Raw genomic sequence first — 21,328 nt, 5'->3', positions numbered from 1 at the left:
TATGAGTTTTCACTTTCACACCTAGGAATGTGTTATGATAAATGAACAAAGATTTCCAAGACCACAACTTGTCCAATTCACTAAGACACCCACATTCTTCTTTACAGCTCTACAGTAAAAAGCATTTAAGCTGTACTGATAATCATCAGCATCTCCATTACAAGTCTGTTTATTTGGGTCAGAATCATTAAGCTCACATGTAATTTAGTTGCTTCGTGTTACACCTTTGTTTTTATCTGATTCAAGATATCCGTCACTAACCCTTTTGATGTACTTTTAGTAGTTTATACCAAGTCCTATAAAAAGAAACCAACATTTCTTTTCAACAGTTGATTTAATTTAAGGTGAATGTAACTTGAATAGACTACAGCTGTTTCTGTGACATACTTTATCCTGACAGCTTAAAATTTTAAATGTAGTTATGTAGGATAATGGCTTTTCTATATATTGATGCCCAGATTGACTCTTTTAATTGCTCTTCACCCTTAGACTAAACAACCAAGGACTCCAAATACAATGAAGACACTAAAACAACTGAAGATACTTTAAATTTTCAAAATGGAAGTAAATACAGAGAAACAGCTACTTTTTACGTATGTCAATGAATACACAACTGTTTGATTTCTTCAGTCAGAAGCATAACCTAGAAACACCTGAATTTGGTAAAAGTGTTGCCCTGTAAACATGGAGACAGTGAGGCCTAGTGATTAAGAGGCCAAGCTTTAAAGTTCAAATTCCAGTTCCACCACCCATCAGCTATATGTCTTTATGCCAGCCACTTACCAACTTTGAGCTCTAAGTCTCCTTACCTATCAAACAGGGTAATGGTACTCACCTTTCCAGACTAGTGGTAAAGTGATGATAATGTATATAATCAACCTAGAATTTCATCTGAAAAATATCAAGCATTATTATTCACTCATTTATAAATTTACTTCCTATCTTTTCTATTTAGTACACTTCCCTCTCACTATAGCCCTCATAGGAAAAATCTTTAATTACTGGGTTCAAATAGATATAAACTGAGAATACTCTTAGATCAATGTCTCAAATTCAACACCATGACATCACAAAAACTAAAAAATTAAAAAAGCAGCACTTCTAAAACAGATATTCTCTCCTGGAAACTGTTTCTCCGACCAAAACAATTAAAGAAATTTAAGAGGAATATATATTTCCAGTCATAATTTACCTAAATCACAGGTTTAGCAAAATTTTGTAAAAACCTAAATGATTCCAAGTAGTAAAGGCCCCAACAAAAAAGATGAGGTGTTATTAAAAAAGAATACACAAGGCAAACTGAGAAATAATTAGAGCAGAAAACATTAGGGAGGCCTTAAATCTCATAGTTTGGCCATTTAAAATGTCAATAAGCCTGTTTCCTCTTTGCAAAGTACTGGTGATGACTATGAGCAAATGTCAGTTGGCCTACTTTTGGAAGGCTGCTGGTGTCTTGGTTGAACAGATTCTGTGCGTCTGTGTGCGTGTTTATAGGATTTATTTGTTTGAAGTTAGAATTTTAGAGCAAAACAAAAAAAAATTATAGCAAATCCTTCTGGTGAAGTTAATCAAAATTTCTGAATTCACACAGCTGAAAAATCAAACAGCTCTTCTTTGAATGTGATCAAAAAGCACATTTAAGTCATTTGAAAAGGATGAAACTGGTGGTTGTACCTTATGAAAAAGTACTCTGAAAATTTACAAAAATAAGCAAATGAAAAAAGTTTAACTTTAGAATTACCCTGCATGTTTGTTTCTAGAAAAATAACTCTAGCCATTCATAGCATAAAAAACCAACAATGATTAGTATTTTTGACTGCCTGGTGGTCTGTTTATAATAAGTTTCAGAAAATACCTGGAATTTACCTTCCACTAGGAAAAACTGGGTTGGATCTTAGGGTTCTTTTTAAACCTTTAAATATTTTGAGATGTGAAATTGTAAATTCCTTATAGCAGAACAAAAAATAATAGTACCTTTCCAGTGATAAGTATAAATAACCCAGAAGAAATAAACCAAATTGGCTACCCAGTATTGTGGACGAGAGAACTTTGGCTCATAGACACTCGAAGAAACTTCTATCTCCAGAGTCCTTCTATTCTCAGAAAAAAGGTCCTAGCTTATAAGAATTAGTTCTAATACATTCTCAATATGAAGAAGTTCAGGTACTCAGTACACTGGACTCCTAAGGATAATGAATAAGATTTAATCTGCATTTCTAAGAAATCTGATTCAAGTCTGAGACTAAAATAATCTTTCTCCATAACCAATAAGAAAACAGCATGAATACAAGGCTAATATAACTTCTAATACAGTTACAAGCTCTATTACAGTTAAAAACAGCATTATTCATTTGGTCACTGACAAATGATTTTAAAAAAATACTTTATACAAAAGTAGAGCTCTAGTTCCTCTTTTGTGAAATACAGAATAAATACATTTTGTATCACTACTCATTTTCCACATAATTATGGAAAGCACTGCAGAGAAAGTAGTGATTAGATTGCTGTCTCATTATTCCAAAGAAATACATCATAGTATGGAAAACACCTTAATAAAGGAGAAACTTCCCCAAAAACCTATGAAAATCAGAAGATGTCAAGGAACAACCAAGAAAATATAAAAATAAAACAAATAACAAAAAAAAGTAAATTCAACTTTCAAGAAGAGTCAAGATTTAAAGTTAGACATGGTTATAAAATATGCAAAGATTTTCGTTGCATGAAACTAAAGACTGATAGATTTCATCAGATAACATGACAAATGGCAAACTATATATGAAGTTTACAGGATACATATCCATAACAATATATCACTAATAATAATCAAGAGCTCAATCAATCAGAGCAAAGGGTACAAATAAGCAAGGTATTAATCAGAATAAACAGCAAAAACGTGAAGATTTTCTACTCTTCCTAGCACTCAAAGACCAAAAAATTACAAATGAAAAGGGTTTTCCTCCATCAGATATGCAAAAACTATAAAGATTCATAATAGATAGACAGTAAAGGACAGAATTGGAGAAAAAAAGGAATTTTCATGTACAGATGTCGGTATACTCTCTCTGAGAAGCAACCTTACAAGATGTATCAAAATTTTACATGTATATATTCTTTACCCAGGAATTCCCTTCTTTTTAATTTTATTTTTAATTTTTTTTAATTTACATCCAAATTAGTTAGCATATAATGCAACAATGATTTCAGGAATAGATTCCTTAGTGCCCGTTACCCATTTAGCCCATTCCCCCTCCCACAACTCCTCCCATAACCCTCAGTTTGTTCTCCATATTTATGAGTCTCTTCTGTTTTGTCCCCCTCCCTGTTTTTACATTATTTTTGTTTCCATTCCCTTACGTTCATCTGTTTTCTCTCTTAAAGTCCTCATGTGAGTGAAGTCATAGGATTTTTGTTTTTCTCTGACTAATCTAACTTAGCATAATACCCTCCAGTTCCATGCACATAGTTGCAAATGGCAAGATTTCATTCTTTTTGATTGCTGAGTAATACTCCATTGTATAGATATACCACACCTTCTTTATCCATTCATCCATTGATGGACATTTAGGCTCTTTCCATACTTTGGCTACTGTTGATAGTGCTGTTAATAATATGGGGGTGCATGTGTCCCTTCGAAACAGCACACCTGTACCCCTTGGAAAAATGCCTAGTAGTGCAATTGCTGGGTCGCAGGATAGTTCTATTTTTAACTTTTGGAGGAACCTCCATACTGTTTTCGAGAGTGGCTGCACCAGCCTGCATTCCCACCAACAATGCAAAAGAGATCCTCTTTCTCTGCATCCTCGCCAACATCTGTCGTTGCCTGAGTTGTTAATGTTAGCCATTCTGACAGGTGTGAGGTGGTATCTCATTGTGGTTTTGATTTGTATTTCCCTGATGATGAGTGATGTGGAGCATTTTTTCATGTGTCAGCTGGCCATCTGGATGTCTTCTTTGGAGAAGTGTCTATTCATGTCTTTTGCCCATTTCTTCACTGGATTATTTGTTTTTCGGGTGTGGAGTTTGGTGAACTTTTTATAGATTTTGGATACTAACCCTTTATCTGATATGTCATTTGCAAATATCTTCTCCCATTCTGTAGGCTGCCTTTTAGCTTTGCTGATTGTTTTCTTCGCTGTGCAGAAGCTTTTTATTTTGATGAGGTCCCAGTAGTTCATTTTTGCTTTTGTTTCCCTTGCCTCTGGAGACATGTTGAGTAAGAAGTTGCTGCGGCCAAGATCAAAGAGGTTTTTGCCTGCTTTCTCCTCGAGGATTTTGGTGGCTTCCTGTCTTACATTGAGGTCTTTCATCCATTTTGAGTTTCTTTTTGTGTATGGTGTAAGAAAGTGGTCCAGGTTCATTCTTCTGCATGTCGCTGTCCAGTTTTCCCAGCACCACTTGCTGAAGAGACTGTCTTTATTCCATTGGATATTCTTTCCTGCTTTGTCAAAGATTAGTTGGTCATACGTTTGTGGGTCCATTTCTGGGTTCTCTATTCTGTTCCATTGATCTGAGTGTCTGCTCTTGTGCCAGTACCATACTGTCTTGATGGTTACAGCTTTGTAGTATAGCTTGAAGTCTGGGATTGTGATGCCTCCTGCTTTGGTTTTTTTTTTCAAGATCGCTTTGGCTATTCGGGGTCTTTTCCAGTTCCATACAAATTTTAGGATTATTTGTTCTAGCTCTGTGAAGAATGCTGGTGTTATTTTGATAGGGATTGCATTGAATATATAGATTGCTCTGGGTAGTATTGACATTTTAACAATATTTGTTCTTCCTATCGAGGAGCATGGAATCTTCTTCCATTTCTTTGTGTCTTCTTCAATTTCTTTCATAAGCTTTCTATAGTTTTCAGTGTATAGATTTTCACCTCTTTGGTTAGATTTATTCCTAGGTATTTTATATTTTTTTGTGCAACTGGAAATGGGATTCCTTGATTTCTCTGTCACTTCATTGTTGGTGTATAGGAATGCAACCGATTTCTGTGCATTGATTTTATATCCTGCAACTTTGCTGAATTCATGAATCAATTCTAGCAGTTTTTTGGTGGAATCTTTTGGGTTTTCCATATAGAGTATCATGTCACCTGCGAAGAGTGCAAGTTTGACCTCCTCCTGGCCAATGTGGATGCCTTTTATTTCTTTGTGTTGTCTGATTGCAGAGGCTAAGACTTCCAATACTATGTTGAATAACAGTGGCGAGAGTGGACATCCCTGTCTCATTCCTGACCTTAGGGGGAAAGCTCTCAGTTTTTCCCCATTGAGGACGACATTAGCGTTGGGTCATTCATACATGGCTTTTATGATCTCAAGGTATGCTCCTTCTATCCCTACTTTCTTGAGGGTTTTTATCAAGAAAGGATGCTGCTGTATTTTGTCAAATGCTTTCTATGCATCTATTGAGAGAATCATATGGTTCTTGTCCTTTCTTTTATTGATGTGATGAATCACATTAATTATTTTGTGGATATTGAACCAGTCCTGCATCCCAGGTATAAATCCCGCTTGGTCGTGGTGAACAATTTTTTTAATGTATTGTTGGATCTGGTTGGCTAATATCTTGTTGAGGATTTTTGCATCCATGTTCACAGGGAAATTGGTCTATAGTTCTCCTTTTTAGTGGGGTCTCTGTCTGGTTTTGGAATCAGGGTAATGCTGGCTTCATAGAAAGAGTCTGGAAGTTTTCCTTCCATTCTACTTTTTTGGAACACCTTCAAGAGAATAGGTGTTAACTCTTCCTTAAATGTTTGGTAGAATTCCTCTGGAAAGCCATCTGGCCCTGGACTCTTGTTTTTTGGCAGATTTTTTATTACTAATTCGATTTCCTTACTGGTTATGGGACAGGAATTCCCTTCTAAGAGTTATCTTAAGGGCTGCCTGGGTAGCTCAGCCAGTTAAGCATCCGACTTTGGCTCAAGTCACAATCTCATGGTTTACGGGTTCAAGCCTCTCATCAAGCTCTGCGCTGACAGCTCAGAGCCTGGAGTCTGCTTCAGATTCTGTGTCTCCTTCTCTCTTTGCCCCTTCCCCACTTATGCTCTGTCTGTCTTCCAAAAATAAATAAACGTTAAAAAAAATTTAACAGCTATCCTAAAAAAATAATTCCCTGTATTTTTTAATTGCACATATATAGAAGTATGTAACAACATAACTTGCTAGGGGGAAAGTCAAAATTAATATAAATGTTTATACAAAGGAATGACGCACACACCCTAGAGCCAATACATGCAACATATGTAAAGAACTTGAATCAGGCCCTGGACATAATACTACAAGTTAATTTCATGCATGTTAAGGGGAAAAGTCAGGAAATGGATACTCTAAGCTGTGAACTTAGTATCTGGAGGAAGGAAGAAAAGGAAGGAAAGAAGTAACCTAGATTTATCTCTGATAACACAGAACCAAATGAATTTTCACTTTCTACAATTAGTATTGCTTAAATTTTTATCTTTTTTTTTAAGTTTTATTCATTTAAGTAATCTCTACACCCGATGTGGGACTCAAACTCACAACCCTGAAAGAGTCGCACACTCTTCCAATTGAGCCAGACAGGCACCCCTCTTTAAATTTTTATAATAAATATTTTAACTGGTTAGAATTATATGGTCTTTATTTTAAGATATTAAAAACATATTAAAGTGAAAGTGCTTTCTGATCCCACTCCTTGGAAATAATCATTACTAGCACAAAGTTTATAATCATATACATTTTTAACTTTACATTAACACATACATGCTAATATATTTTATTTCAAATGTGAGGTACTGAGATACTAAAAACCACAATGGCTACTGAGAGTAATGACACAAAGAATCTGCTTTGCTTGAAATAAGTTCTTGAAAATTTTTAAAAATAAATAACAGTTTTTATCTGATATTAGAATACCAATTGATTGGTCATACTTTTCTGAAATACTCTCATAAAAAATTCTAAAGCAGGTGTAGGTTCATTAAGAAAATAATCAATTATTGCTGACCATGGAAAGCACAAACTATGCTGATATGAGTAAATGCCCATTTATAGTATATTATATTTAATAATGACCTACCATGGCATAAGATGCCATCCAAATCCTTCAGTTTCTCACTTTTAAAGGACAGACTTTCCACAGAAACACCTACAGAAAGGGAACCTGCTTTTCTACTGGGTCATAATTTTCAAAAGATTTTACCATCTTTTGAAGCAACTTTTTTTTTTAATGTTTTTATTTTATTTTTGAGAGAGAGAGAGAGAGAGAGAGAGAGAGAGAGATACAGAGAGAGGAGGGTACAGATGATCTGAAGCAGGATCCGCACTGAAAGCAGAGAGCCTGCTGCGGGGTTCAAACTCACAAACCATGAGATCATGACCTGAGCTGAAGTCAGACACTCAACCAACTGAGCCACCCAGGTGCCCCACCATGTAACAACTCTCAACAAATATTTATTAACACCTTGAAACAAGTACTTGGTGAGGTGCGAAAGATATGAAGACAGAATACAAATCTAGCCAAGAGGTACAGGGTGCCTGGCTGGCTCTGTCAGTGGGGCATGTGACTCTTCATCTAGGGGTTGCAAGTTCAAGCCCCATGTTGGGTGTAGAGAATACTTAAAATAATAAAATCTTTAAAACAAAAACAATCTAACGAGAGGTAAATGAGCAACTAAAATTAAAAAAAGGAGAGTAAATCGTACATCAGCACATACTGTTAAATTGAATATGGAGCAAAAAGGGTTAGCAGAACATGAGAATTCTAGAAAAGGAAATCGCAATGAAATGACCTTAAAGAGAATGGATCATTTGAGGAAATGAAAGAAGTTCAGTACAACTATCACAAAGGAGTACTATCAGAGCAAGGAAGAAGATGTGAGACACTCTTTAAGGATGGCTGAAAATGCATGCACCTGGGTGGCTCAATCAGTTAAGCATCCGACTCTTGGTTTCAGCTTAAGTCACCATCTCATGGTTCGTGGGTCCGAGCCCTGCACTGGGTTCTGTGCTAGCAGCATGGAGCCTGCTTGGGATTCATTCTCTCTCTCTCTCTCTCTCTCTCTCTCTCCTCTCTCTCTCTCTCTCTCTCTCTCTCTCTCTCTCTCTCTCTCTCTCTCTCTCTCTCTCTCTGCCCTTCTCCCCTCTCATGCTGTCCCTCTCTCAAAATAAATAAATAAACTTAAAAAAATATTTTTTTAAAAGGATGGCTGAAAATGATGCTGGAAAAATACAGTGAGGGGATCAGTTCACAAAAGATCTAATGAACCTGGTATTCAACAACTGTGCTAAATTCACTTCTTAATTCTAAAGTTTATAGGTTCTTTTGCATTTTCCATATATACAATCAAGTTATCGATGAATAAAGACAATTTTACATCTTTCATTCTAGTATTTACACCTTTTATTTATTTTTCTTGCCTGTTGTAATGTCTAGGACCTACATTCAAAGATAAATAAAAGTTGTGGTAGAAGCTATCCCAAACTCAGCAGAAAGTATTTAATATATCACTATTAAGTATATTGTAAGCTGTAGGTTTTTTATAATCTTTATCATACTGAGGATGTTTCTATCCTAATTTGTGGAAAGGTTTTTTTAATCATAAATGATTACTGAATTTTAGCAAAGGTTTTTTCCACTTCTAATAAGATGCTCATCTGGGTTTTCTTCTTTGTTCTATTAATACAAATTACACTGAATGATGTGAATGATTTTCAAATGTTAACTAACCTTGTATTTCTGAAATATCTTACTTGGTCATGATATATCATTCTTTGCATATATCACTGGATTCTAGTTGGTAATATTTATATGTAAATTACATCAAGAAAGAAAGAAAAGAGAAGAAGAAGCAGAGGGGAGGGAGAGAGGATAAGAAGGGAGTAGGCAGAGAGGGAGAGCGAATTGTTGGGTATGAGAAGGTAAGATTAAGAAAAACAAGTTAGTATAGAGGTGCCTGGGTGGCTCAGTTAGTTAAGTCCAACTCTTGATCTCGGCTCAGGTCACGATCTCACAGTTTATGGGATGGAGCCCCACACTGGGCTCTGAGCTGACAGAGCAGAGCATGCTTGGAATTCTCTCGTGCACTCATGCATGCACATGTATGCTCTCTTTCTCAAAATAAATAAACATTTTTTTTTAAAAATAAGGAAAAAAAAGAAAAACATGATAATAGAAAAGAATTATTCAACAGAAGAGTTTATAATCCCGAGGGAGACAATCTCCCAAAAAGAACAGGAAAGAAATTGTTTTTTAAAACTGATCATTCTAGGGGCACTTGGGTAGCTCAGTTGGTTGAGCATCCGACCCAACTTCAGCTCAGGTCATGATCTCATGGTTCGTGAGTTCAAGCCTTGCATTGGGCTCTGTGCTGACAGTTCAGAGCCTAGAGCCTACTTCGGATTCTGTGTCTCCCTCTCGCTCTCCGCCCCCCCCCCCCCACTAATGCTCTGCCTCTCTCTCTCTCAAAAATAAACATTAAAAAATAAAAATTAAAAAAATAAAAAATAAAATTAATCATTCTAAGGAGTATAACAGCCAAATAATGTAAGTACCTGGGAGAACAAATAAAACTAAAAGAAGGCATCAAAAAATAAATTTAAAGAAATTTTCTAAAACTGCACTAATTTTCATCCTCACTGAAGGGGCCCAGGACAATGTATGAGCTAAGAAACATCATTGTAAAGTTTGAGAACACTGGGAACAAGACTAACATTATGCTAGTTCCCAGAGAAAAACAAGCCATAGACAAAGAAAAAGGTGTCAAAATGGCTTCAGACTCTTCAACCATAACACTAGATCAATGCCTTCAAAATTCTGAACACCATTTACAAAAAAGTATTTGTTAGCCAGCCAAATTAGCAATCAAGAATTAAGAAAGAATAAAGACAACTTCAGACAAACAAGATTTACCACACATCTTTTTTCCAGAAGCTACTAAAGAACTTACTACATCAAAATGATCACACAAAGCAAAATGGATGAAAGAGAGGGATGGGGTATTCTATTTTCCATTACAAATTTTATGTGATCAGTCACATGTAGAACTTCAGTGTAGAACTTCAATTAATCAAATACAACAAAAGTGATACATATGTAACTTTTGCACAAGAACATTTAGCTGTGTGAAATTATATTTTAAATATAATATATTTTTAAATATTATATTATAGAAGAGAAATCTTTTTTTAATTAGATAAAATAAATTAAGCATATTCAAATTCTACTACCAACAATAACTTTTATAGCTTTATACTCTCTCACGAAGTATTTCTGCCCAAAGTAAAAGTTGAAAAAGGTGGGAAATTAATAACTGACATATATAAAAGAGCTTCATAAATGAACTGAAAGGAGAAAAATCTGCCTCTGAATTACATACAAAAGAAACAAAGACATAGCAGAGTCTTCTAATAATAAAGTTGTTCTTGAGTCCAACTATCCAAAGAGAAGGCTGGCTACTCCAAAAACCTTCCAGAAAAAGATGTTCAACAATCTTCCTTGTTAAAAGATTTCACCAAAACTCAAATGCAATAAAAATCAGAGCAAGAGAGAGTGAGAGAGAGCAAAGGAGAGACAGCTGAACTCTGGATGTGTCATATAGCCCAATAACAAGGAGAAAAATCTCTACATGACTGCAGGATGCTGTTGCCTTGTTACCTCCACCCTTCCCATTTCCATTAAGCAGATTTAATCGCTAAATTGATCCCTGACATTACTTACACATATGGTTAGTGCATAACGCACACAGTAGTAAGTTTTAATAAACTTCATTCTCACCAGTTTAGAGAATTATAAGCTAAATGAAGTATTATAAGGAAGATTATCCAACTTCTAGTAAACTTTAAAAACAGAATTAGACTTTTTAATATCTTCTTTTTAAAAAGATTTTAGAGTATGCAAACAAGATTAAAATGACTATGTTTTCATTGCTCGTGCAAAAACATTCTGAGTGAACACAGGCAAATTAATGAGAAAACATATCACTAAAGAGTCAGGAGTTATTAGGCACCCAAATAACATATTTAATTTAAACACATATTTGACTTTTTAAATCAAAACATACATAATATTTAAATACAACATTAAGAAGTATTTATTTTTAAAGCAGAGATTAAAGGTCAAAAGCCCGAAACTGTACTTCTGACAAGGCTGGAAATATAGACAGCAGACTTATCCAGAAGCGACATAATGGTGAAAACCAAGCTCTCCAAGGCAGTTTAAGAATAACTGCGAAGAAGAGCAAAGACATGAGAACAACAGAGACTTGGGGAATACCCACAGAAGAAAGCTAAGCCAGAAGCATAACAAAAGCAGTACAGTCAGCAAGGAAGGGATCTGGGAAGAGTGATGCCATGAAAACCAAGAGAGAAGAGGGTTTCAAGAAAGAGCCAGCAAAGTCAGAGGCTAAATTGAGATCAAAGAGGATGAAGATAAATCAAAACCACAGTAGAATGTGAATGGCCATATTGAATTGGTTAAGATTACCTATTTCCATCTCAACTGACAGAACAAGAATTTATCTTGTGGGGAGGAAAGGATGGGGCATGGACACTTGGAGGAAAACAGACTTTAGTTATCATTCTTGCTGTCTGTAGTCCAAGACCAATAAAAGAGAAACTCCTAAATGATTTGTTTCTTCTCAAGGGCTACACTCACCAAACTGTGGAGCAGGCAAGATTCTAGCCGCTCGAATGGGGCCATGTCGAACAGAAAAGAGCTCCTGCGCTTCCCCACTGATCTGCATGAGAAGACAAAAAATTTCCGTAAATGAAAATACAGGTCAGAACATGATTATATGAAAACAAGATCTCCTAAATTTTATCACAATTTTTTGTCTGAAATGTAATATATGTACACACAGAGACACACACATTTATGGTTGTTCATACACATTCAGCATATTCATATTTAAATTACCACAAATATTTTTAGAAAATGATAAGAGCACACACTTAATATAAACAGGAAAATGAATGATCTGCTCTTAAAGTCTATAATTCTTATCTTTAAGAAACTCCTGTTAGTCTGCTCAGTTCCTGCATGATTGCCTTTCATTTTAGAGCAGAGCAACTATGATTTTTTTAATTAGTACCAGGTGTTCCACGTAACAAAAAGGTAAATATTCTTAGTATTCTGAAAAACAGAACTTAAATGTAGTAATTTCTGCAAATATGTTGTAAAGGAGAAAAAGCAAAACATATTGCAAAGAACACATAGTGGAACATGAATAACCTGTGCACCAGGTTATGGTTCTGCAACTACCTTCCTGTTAACAACTTTGAATAAATCATTTAGCATCTATAAACCTATATATTTCTCTTTTTTTAATATATTTTGAATTAAAATCATAGATATTTAAGGTGTACAACATGATGGTTTCATAGGCATACATAATAAAATTATTACTGCAGTCATTTCCTCCTTTTTTGTATGATGAGAACACATGAAATCTACCCTCAACATTTTTAAAGTATTCAACACAGTGTTATTAACTACAGGCATCATGCCTTAACATTATATCTCTAGACTTACTCATTCTACATAATTGCAACTCTGTACCCTTTGACCAACATCTCTCCACTCCCCTCACCTCCCATAAGCCTGTATTATTTTGCATTTATAAACCTAAAAGGTAAAGGTGCCAAAGAACCTCAAAATACTAATCATTTCAATATTCTATGAATTAAAGAAGTAATATGTAAGCATCTTTAAATGTCATCATTTTTATTATACACATAGATCAAACACTGTATGAATGTTCATTTTGAGTCATATCAGATTTATTCCTCAGATATAAAGAGTACAGTAGTATATTAATCCAAAGGTAAAAGGGTATGACAATATATGTGTCAAGTGCAAAAACAACTGCTTTTCCAAACTAGTGGTTCAAGAGAACAGTTTGCTGCTAATTGAAGTATTGAGCAGATTAAACTAGAATTAGTTAAGACTGCTTTAAGTGATAATTTAGTCCCCGATACATTTTCATAACTCTCAAGCGTTTGATGGAATATGTGATATCAGATGGGGAAAATGGCCAAAATTATAAAACTAGTTCTAAATACTCAAGAACTTACAACACATGTACTAAATATTCAATAAGAGAAACATGCGGATGGTAGTTTTTTTTCAATAGGGCCTGCCAAACAAGCAGTTTAAAATATAAACAACATATATAAGATAAAAGGCTTATAAAGCTTTCAATATTAAACTGTAAATCTGCAGCACTTCCTTTAACTACTTTTTCAGATCTTCAGCTTCTCTTCTGTCTGAATTTAAGGACTGCAAACTATAAATATTTTGTTTCTTATAAATGTTAACTTACGGTGATGCCTAAAGAGCCATCATATTCATTCTGCCTATAAAAATTACTATAAACTTATTCGCTGGCCACAATGGCAAATCTCTCTATAGCACTTGGGATGCAGGTTTGAGGAATGCTAGGCTCTTCGCACCAACTGTGCAACAACAGCACCACCTATCACCAATTAAACACACCAAACTATAAACTCAGTATAGCAAAAGATAAGAATTTAGCTCTCTACAAACTCCTTTGTGAACATTAATTTTCTACATGAAAAACATGGCCATTATATACTATAGCTCTTAAGTCTACAGTTTAATATTATAGAACAGAATTTAAAATTTAGAAAAAGGCTTAAAAGGTCACTTTGTTCAACCTCCCACCCAACACAGGAATCACACATTCTCTAAAATCTAAAAAGCATGATCTCTCTGATATTAAGCACACTTTCACTGAAAGGTACGTCACTAATGTAATACATTTATATTATAGAGTTATTATTAGCTATCTCCACCAAAATGGGGATATAAAAATGGATAAATAATATTCTTCAATATACAGACTATTCTACTTACAAGGAAATAAAAAATTATAAAACAATACTGTAGAAGTTGCACTGAAATTGTAATTCAGAGCAATGAAAAACACTTCTCACTCTAACAAATATACATTCATACTTTTAACAAATCATAATATTCTAACACAAAATCTGCTGTGTACTATTATGGCCATATTCCACAGATCTAGCATTTAGCTTTTGGTTCTATCAAATAAAGCCTTAAAGTAAAGTAAAATAAAAAATAAAAGTCTAATCATATTTAACTGACCTATGTGTACTAAATTATACTAAATAATAAAGAACAAGGCAAACCTGTCTTGGCATTCTCACAATATGATAAACATTTGTTAACACTGGATTTAATTCACATGAGCTTTACTCTGACATTGAAAAACATTTTGAAATCTGAACACACCATGCTCTCCAGCATAACAGCTTTCAAAACAGACCTAAATGCTCTATTCTATTCTAAGCTTCTACTCTAAATCCCTCTTTAAATACACCGCAAAGGGTAAGAAAAAACATTAGGATTGATTACAAAATGCATCCCACATTTATTACCCATCCTTTATTACCTCTAAGTTAAGATCCTTCAATCTTTAATTGTAGCATAAGGGAAGGGAGGGATGAAGAAACATTCTGTCACTATTTACAAATATTTGTGACTATGTTAAAATCAAGATTGTTAGAAGCATAATTCCAAAGTATCCTAAGTGAGTCTCAAATGCCAAACTTCTGAGATGAGAGAACTCTCCAAACAATGTGTACAAATGCTACACTGGAATACTATTTCAGAAGAGTGCCAACAAAGTATGTACAGATAAGATGTGCACATTTTAGAAAGAACACAAGTTGGATATGTCCTTACAGGCTCGGCTTTAGCTGCCGCTTTCAATTGCCTCTAATAATTTTATACAGCATGTTCACTGGTAATTCTGCTCTCAAATAAATGCGTGTCAAAACTGATTAAGTTTTTAAAGGCTTTCAAAGTGATTTTTACATTTCTTAAAAAAGAGCTCACTGAAAATGGAAAAAAAAAAAATCTCAGAGATGAGGATTTTATATATCCTGACAAGAATTACCAGGAGCGTTAAGTTCATTTTTAAACCAACAATAATAATAAATACAAGGGCAGAACTACAAGGAAGGAGTTGTACCAAGCAATGTTCCAACTTCCTGGCAACTGTGGTAACTTGGGGAGAGGAGCAAACAGGGAGGAAACCTCTCCAAGAGTTCCTCATGGGTCTCTGCCTTTGTTCTTACTGGCATTTTAATTTCTGATGACAGACTTTTGTTGTTTGGAGCATAAACCGGACGTACCAGTTTGGAGGCACAATAAGGAGAACAAAGAATGATTTGTTCACACTGTAGGAAAAAAATCTTTTCCAACCATAGAAAATAGCTTTCGCATGGTGAAAATATGCAAATTACATACCAAACCAAAAAAGTGGGGGGGAGAGTACAAGTTTAGAATCTCACAACTCAATCTAAGGCAAAGGGAAATTATAACAGCCGAGACAATACACACAGGGAAAGGGCTATAAAAGTTGTGGGAGAGCTTTATAACTACCTCTAGAAAATTCTAAAAGCAAATGAAGGTCATCTAGCCCTCAGAACCAAACTTGTTTCTGAAATCATGATGACTTTTCAAAGATATATGACTACAAAATAGAAAAGTCAATCAAATACCATGGACAATAATAATAATGCTTTATGACACAGAATTAGGACAAGAGTACATATTTACACCCCCAACTTCCCTTTTAGATACTAGTCAAATGGAGAATTGTGTCTGCAGTTGATTCTTTTTATCAAACATTGTTGAATAACAGACACAGAAACAACACCTCAATCATACATATATATACAGCTTAATGAATTTTCCATGTTAAAATACCTCTGTCACCAGCACAGACATCAAGAAACAGAACATGACAGATACTCAGAAGGTCCCTCACACCCCTTTCCCAGTCACAAACCCAACTCAAGAATAATCATAACCACTATCCTGACTTCATTACATATAAATTTTACTCATTCAAATTTATGCAAATAGAATCACACAGTATACACTCTTTTGTGAATTACATATGTATGAAATTCATTCATGTTGTTGCATACGATTGGCTTTTTATTTTTTTATTGTATTTTTTAAATTTCTATCGCTATACAGATTTCCACTGTGTGAAAAATACTACAATTTATCCATTTTACTATTGGTGGACTTACAGGTTGTTTCTAGTTCTTGGCTCTTAAGATGTCAGGAAAAATTGAAAAAACTTTCAAATGAGAAAAAGATCACTATATGTCCTTTCAATGGATTACCAAGAGTGTCTAGTGGACCCTTTGGGGTTATTTGATTTTATACACATCTATACCCTTGTTTTGCAATATTGTAAGTTATAGAAAACTGATAGTAACTGACTCTTGTCCACAGAAATGCAAGTGAATTTTGTCTGGAAGAGATACAATTGAATTCCACTCTATAAAAAAGATGATTCCAGGCAGTACATTTTAGTTTCAGTAGTATATTAACCAGGTTTGCACCTCGTAAAAAGTTCATTTTAGTATTTCTAATTGCCTATATTGGTTCTTCAGATTCTCCCTTGAACCAGCTGTAACAACTTGCCAAACACCTCATTTATTAATGAATTAAATAAAATCTATGACATCTGTTCCATTTTACAGTTGTAGGAGAGCCATGATTTTAGCATTTTTAAAAGAACATTGTAAAGAATACTGTTATGAATATTCTTGCACATTTCATTTAGTGAATACATATATATATATTTCTCCTGGTATAAATCTACTAGTTAGAATTGCTCCTATATTAGGCATATGTGCATATTTTGTAGATTTCAACAAAATAGTTTTCTACAGTGATTGTACAAATTGACACTTCCACCAGCAATGAAAAAGAGTTCTACCTGCTCACTTCCTCACCAACAGTTTGTATCAGGCACTCTGGCGTGTTCAATGGGACTTTCACTGTGGTTTTAATTTGTATTTTCTTCATGACTAAGGAGATGGATCAAACACCTTTTCATATGCTTATTGGAATTAGTTATACTATTCCATGAATGACTGTTAAAGTCTCTTGCCCACTACAGTTCCCTGATTCTAAGACATTATGGATTTAAATCTATTGTGCACAGCGAATGAAATGCAGGTCAGTATCCTCTGAAAAGTAATGCTGCCTCAAACTAACTATATAAATAGTCTTCATTGTAGTGGACTGCCATCAGGGAAAATGATGTAAGACTTTTGTCCTGAAGGACCCTTGATTACCACATGTATATATGATGAATAGTTCAGAATATGAATGAGACTCAAAAACTCATTTCAAGAAAAAGGTAGAACTCTTTGTAACTAATCAAATTCATATCTTAATTCCAAATCCAGTAATAAATAAGCAACCCTCCCTTCAACAAGGTACAATGGCTTGGTTATAGCGACATGATATCCATCTCTTGAAGTGAAAAATATGATTTGTAAAAATTCATACTAACATTCAAAGAAAATTCCGTCTCTGTTAAAGATAGGAAACACACAAAAATTACTATACTTTCCCTGGAACTCAAACAGCTCAAACAAAAGATAATGACTAGTAGTTCTTTTTCTTGATACTTTAACAAGTTTTCATCTTTAAAATAAAAAAAATTAAAAAGAAGTATTAATTTGCCTATTTTTTTTCAAAATGGGTACAGCATATATAGCAGATGATTTCCAGGCTAGAAATATGAATTGAAAACCAAGACACCAGACATGAAAGACAAAAGAAAAAAATTCCCCATGTTTATCTCATGCACATGCAGACTTTCAATCAAAAATATCTTTCATGTCAGAGTTCTCCACACCAGTAATGGCTCCGGTTCCACGTGGAAAGTCTGACAGAGTAAAAGCAGCCCACAGGTGGGACCCTGGAAGTTTTATTCTTTTCCCAAAATCAAGGGAAAGTACAACAATGACAAGTACAATGGCAAGTACATACAACAATATGCCAGGATCATAGGTTGCAAATATCACACATCAACCACATCAAATATTCCAACAAACTGGACTTGTGTTTATTAACTATAATAATTTGAGAGAGAGAGAGAAAGAGAGAGAGAGAGACAGACAGAGCACGAGTGGGGGAGGGGTAAAGAGAGAGAGGGAGACACAGAATCTGAAGCAGGCTCCAGGCTCTGAGCTGTCAGCACAGAGCCCAATTCAGATCCTCTGTCCCCTTTCTCTCTGCCCCTCCCCTGCTCTCACTCTCTCTCAAAAAATAAAATAGAGGTGATGATATATCTAAGAAGGCAACTGTAATGATTAAATTGCATATCTAAAATATGTAACATAAAAGACAGTTAAATCAAAAAGATGCTTGTTGAATAAATGGATGAATAAATGACTGGGTCTATATCAGCCTCATTATTCAATCTTAATGGTATTTAGCATAAATCTGACTTTGCCCCACTGTTCTCAAAGCAAGTTATTAATATTTAATGTCTGAAAATGTGTTATAATACCATACAATAAAACACATTTGGTACATCTCATTCTTGAAGCCACCAGTATATTACTTCCTATGTTTTACAGCTCTCAGTAAAAGGGCTATTACCAAGGTGGAAAGCAGCACATCATCTGTGCAACAGTTCTTACAAGGCAGTCTCCACCCTCTCTAGCAAATACCCTACACTCATTCCAATCTTTATGTGTTTATATGATGTTTTTACCTGCAACAGGTTTTCTTACCAACTATGATGTTTTAAAAACAGCACATTTAAATATGCAAATAGTTATCAATCTTTCTAAATATGCCACATGTACTAACCACACAGATACAACTGAAATGAAGTTCCTTAAAAAAAAGAGCATCATTTCCTTAAAGGTAACACCAAATAAAAGTTTTTTAATTAAGGAGAAAATGTAAACTATAGACTTAAAGTTATTAATAACTTATATCAATATTGGTTCATTAATTTTAACAAATGTACCTCACTAATGCAAGATGTTAAACAGGGGCAAATACGGTGGTGAGGGGATACATGAGAACTCTCTGTACTTTCTACTCAATTTTTAGGTAGACCTATAATTGGTCAAAAAAATAATGTCTATTAACTTTTATTTACATATATAGGCATGGAAAAATGTGGAAATTCCACAAATAAATTTTAACCTTTCCTGATACCCCTCCCAAAAATACAGAGAGTGAGAATGAAGAGGTGATGAGGTCTTATACTAAGAGAATTCAGTTCTTAAAGCAACAGAAGGAACTCACTTCGCCTATTTAAATGTACAAGTGTATAGTTATCACTTTGTTAACTACTTCACATGTGGTAATCATACAGACCACACAACTGAACTGACGATGAAGTTCTTTAAAAAAATGAACATTTAATGACTTTTTTTTTAACTTCAGAAGTCACAACAAGTTTTTAATTGGGAGGAAAAGCAAAAATACAAAGAAATATAGGGAAAGGAGTGAGAAGTATGACGTTATACCATGGTATTCGATTAATTAGCAAAAAAATGACTCCACTAGCTACATGAGTAACTATTATAACTACAAAGCAATCTCTAATGAGAGCTGATAGTCTCTCTCTAGAATCACCCCATGAGCCAATTGGATGATATATTTTCATTTTAGATGTAAGGAAACAAAAAACAATATTCTCCAAACATGACCAGACCAAAGAGGCATCAAAATCTCCTGTTAGTATACTGTATTCAAAACAGTTTTTAACCTCAAGCCTTTTTTCTCCAACAAGTCACTGCCAGGGCGTTATTTTATGTTTTACAACTCTGTTCCAACAATTTCAAAAACTTAAGACAGCACAGTTTGAAGAAAGGATTCCTAATAGTAAGAGCTTTGGAAAGCTCTTAAAATTAGGAGGAAGACAGGGATAACATTTTTGTTTTATTTTTGCCTAACTAACCACAAATGATTCAGTTAATGTCAGAGTGTCAGTATCTCTGTAACCTACTGTGTATGCCATCAAAAAAAAAAAAAATGCAAACCACAAAAACCACCTAAAACACATATTTTTGAGGACTAACAACTTATAGAGCAGATACTTGCTAACCACATAAAGCAGAGAGCAATTGAGTCTATATTTTGGTCTTGACACGAAATTCAAAATACAAAACTTGAGCAAGAAGGAAGTGAGTTGCAAGAACAATATGAAAACCACAGAACACAAATAATGAATGGAACTTGTAATCATATTTTCATACTTCCAAATTTTTGCACACACAGAGGAGTACTTTAAGGCGACTTTAACCTTTCCCCTCCAGTCTGATTTTTGAAAGGAAGATCAAAGAAAAGCAGTTTAAACTCACACGTTCCTTTGGTTATGCAACACAGATTTAGACCTTACACTTCAAAACCCCAGCCATTATTTCAGCACCACCAATCCAAATACCATTCCGAGCTTTGAAGCAGCCCTAATGGTATCTTCCATTTGAAAGTAACACTTTTGTAGTCAAAAGATCTTACTCAGGGTAGATGTTAATGTAAAACCACTCAGACTACACAGACACATATGGCTGGAAGCAGCCTGGAAGGTGTTCAGAAGTCAATGTAACACCATTACAGAGAGTGTCAGCCTAGCAGCTGTCATAAACACTTCATCATCACTCAGACACACAAACTGGATTCCCTTTAACTTGTTACTTTATTTTGTGCAGAATACATGTCCAATTGGAAAGAGAGAAAACAGTGCTACAGATAAGCCAATTTTGGATTACAGCCTCTTTCTACTTCTAAAAGACTGAGTTTGGGGGCACCTGGGTGGCTCAGTTGGTTAGGCAACTGACTTCAGCTCAGGTCATGATCTCATAGATCGTGAGTTCGAGCTCCGTGTCAGGCGCTGTGCTAACAGCTCAGAGCCTGGAGCCTGCTTCAGATTCTGTGTCTCCCCCTCTCTCTACCCCTCTCCTGCTCATGCTCTGTGTCGCTCTGTCTCTCAGTAATAAATAAATGTTTAAAAAAAATTTTTTTAAAGACTGAGTTTGTCATATTTGATTGGTATTGTAAATGTATCCTGATACAATCTGTTGGCTGAAGACAGTTTTGCATAGATATCTAACCAAAAAGAAACATTATATTAAATAGAAGCCTAAGATTGTTCTTCTGTAAAATAGATACCTTATGAGCTTGTAAGACTGACAAGATGATTTAAAAAATGAATGACAACATCAATGGTAGCAGGAAGCAGAGCAACTACAACTCTCAGATATTGCAGGTGAAAGTGTATCATGGTTCAACATCTTTGAAAAACCTGTAGGCAATTTCTAATCAAGTTAAATATATGCCTGACCTGTGGCCCAGCAATGCTGCTCCTAAGTACATACTCAAAAATAGAGCACATAAATCTACAATTATGTTCATAGGAGCTATATTCATTATAGAAACATATATGCCCATCCCAAAAGGATAATAGCTAAACAATTGGTATATCTAATCAGTGGGATATAACACAGTAATAAAATCAAAAATCAAAAATACAAACCATGAC

At 34.7% G+C, this 21,328-nt stretch overlaps 1 protein-coding gene across 12 annotated transcripts in view; it reads right to left on the bottom strand.

The window, feature by feature from the left end:
• The window catches only part of BCAS3 (BCAS3 microtubule associated cell migration factor), a 614,170-nt gene that overhangs the window by 549,399 nt on the left and 43,443 nt on the right, over positions 1–21,328 (bottom strand). For all 12 annotated transcript variants that reach the window (XM_042966194.1, XM_042966193.1, XM_042966192.1 and 9 more), the window contains one exon: positions 11,620–11,701. In XM_042966194.1, coding sequence (XP_042822128.1) covers positions 11,620–11,701 — 82 coding nt within the window. The remainder of the gene's footprint in view (positions 1–11,619; positions 11,702–21,328) is intronic.

The sequence above is a fragment of the Panthera tigris genome, chromosome E1, assembly GCF_018350195.1.
Source record: "Panthera tigris isolate Pti1 chromosome E1, P.tigris_Pti1_mat1.1, whole genome shotgun sequence".
Classification (NCBI taxonomy): Eukaryota; Metazoa; Chordata; class Mammalia; order Carnivora; family Felidae; genus Panthera; species Panthera tigris.
The sequence above is the reverse complement of the archived record's forward strand: the minus strand, read 5'-3'. Positions and strand labels throughout refer to the sequence as shown.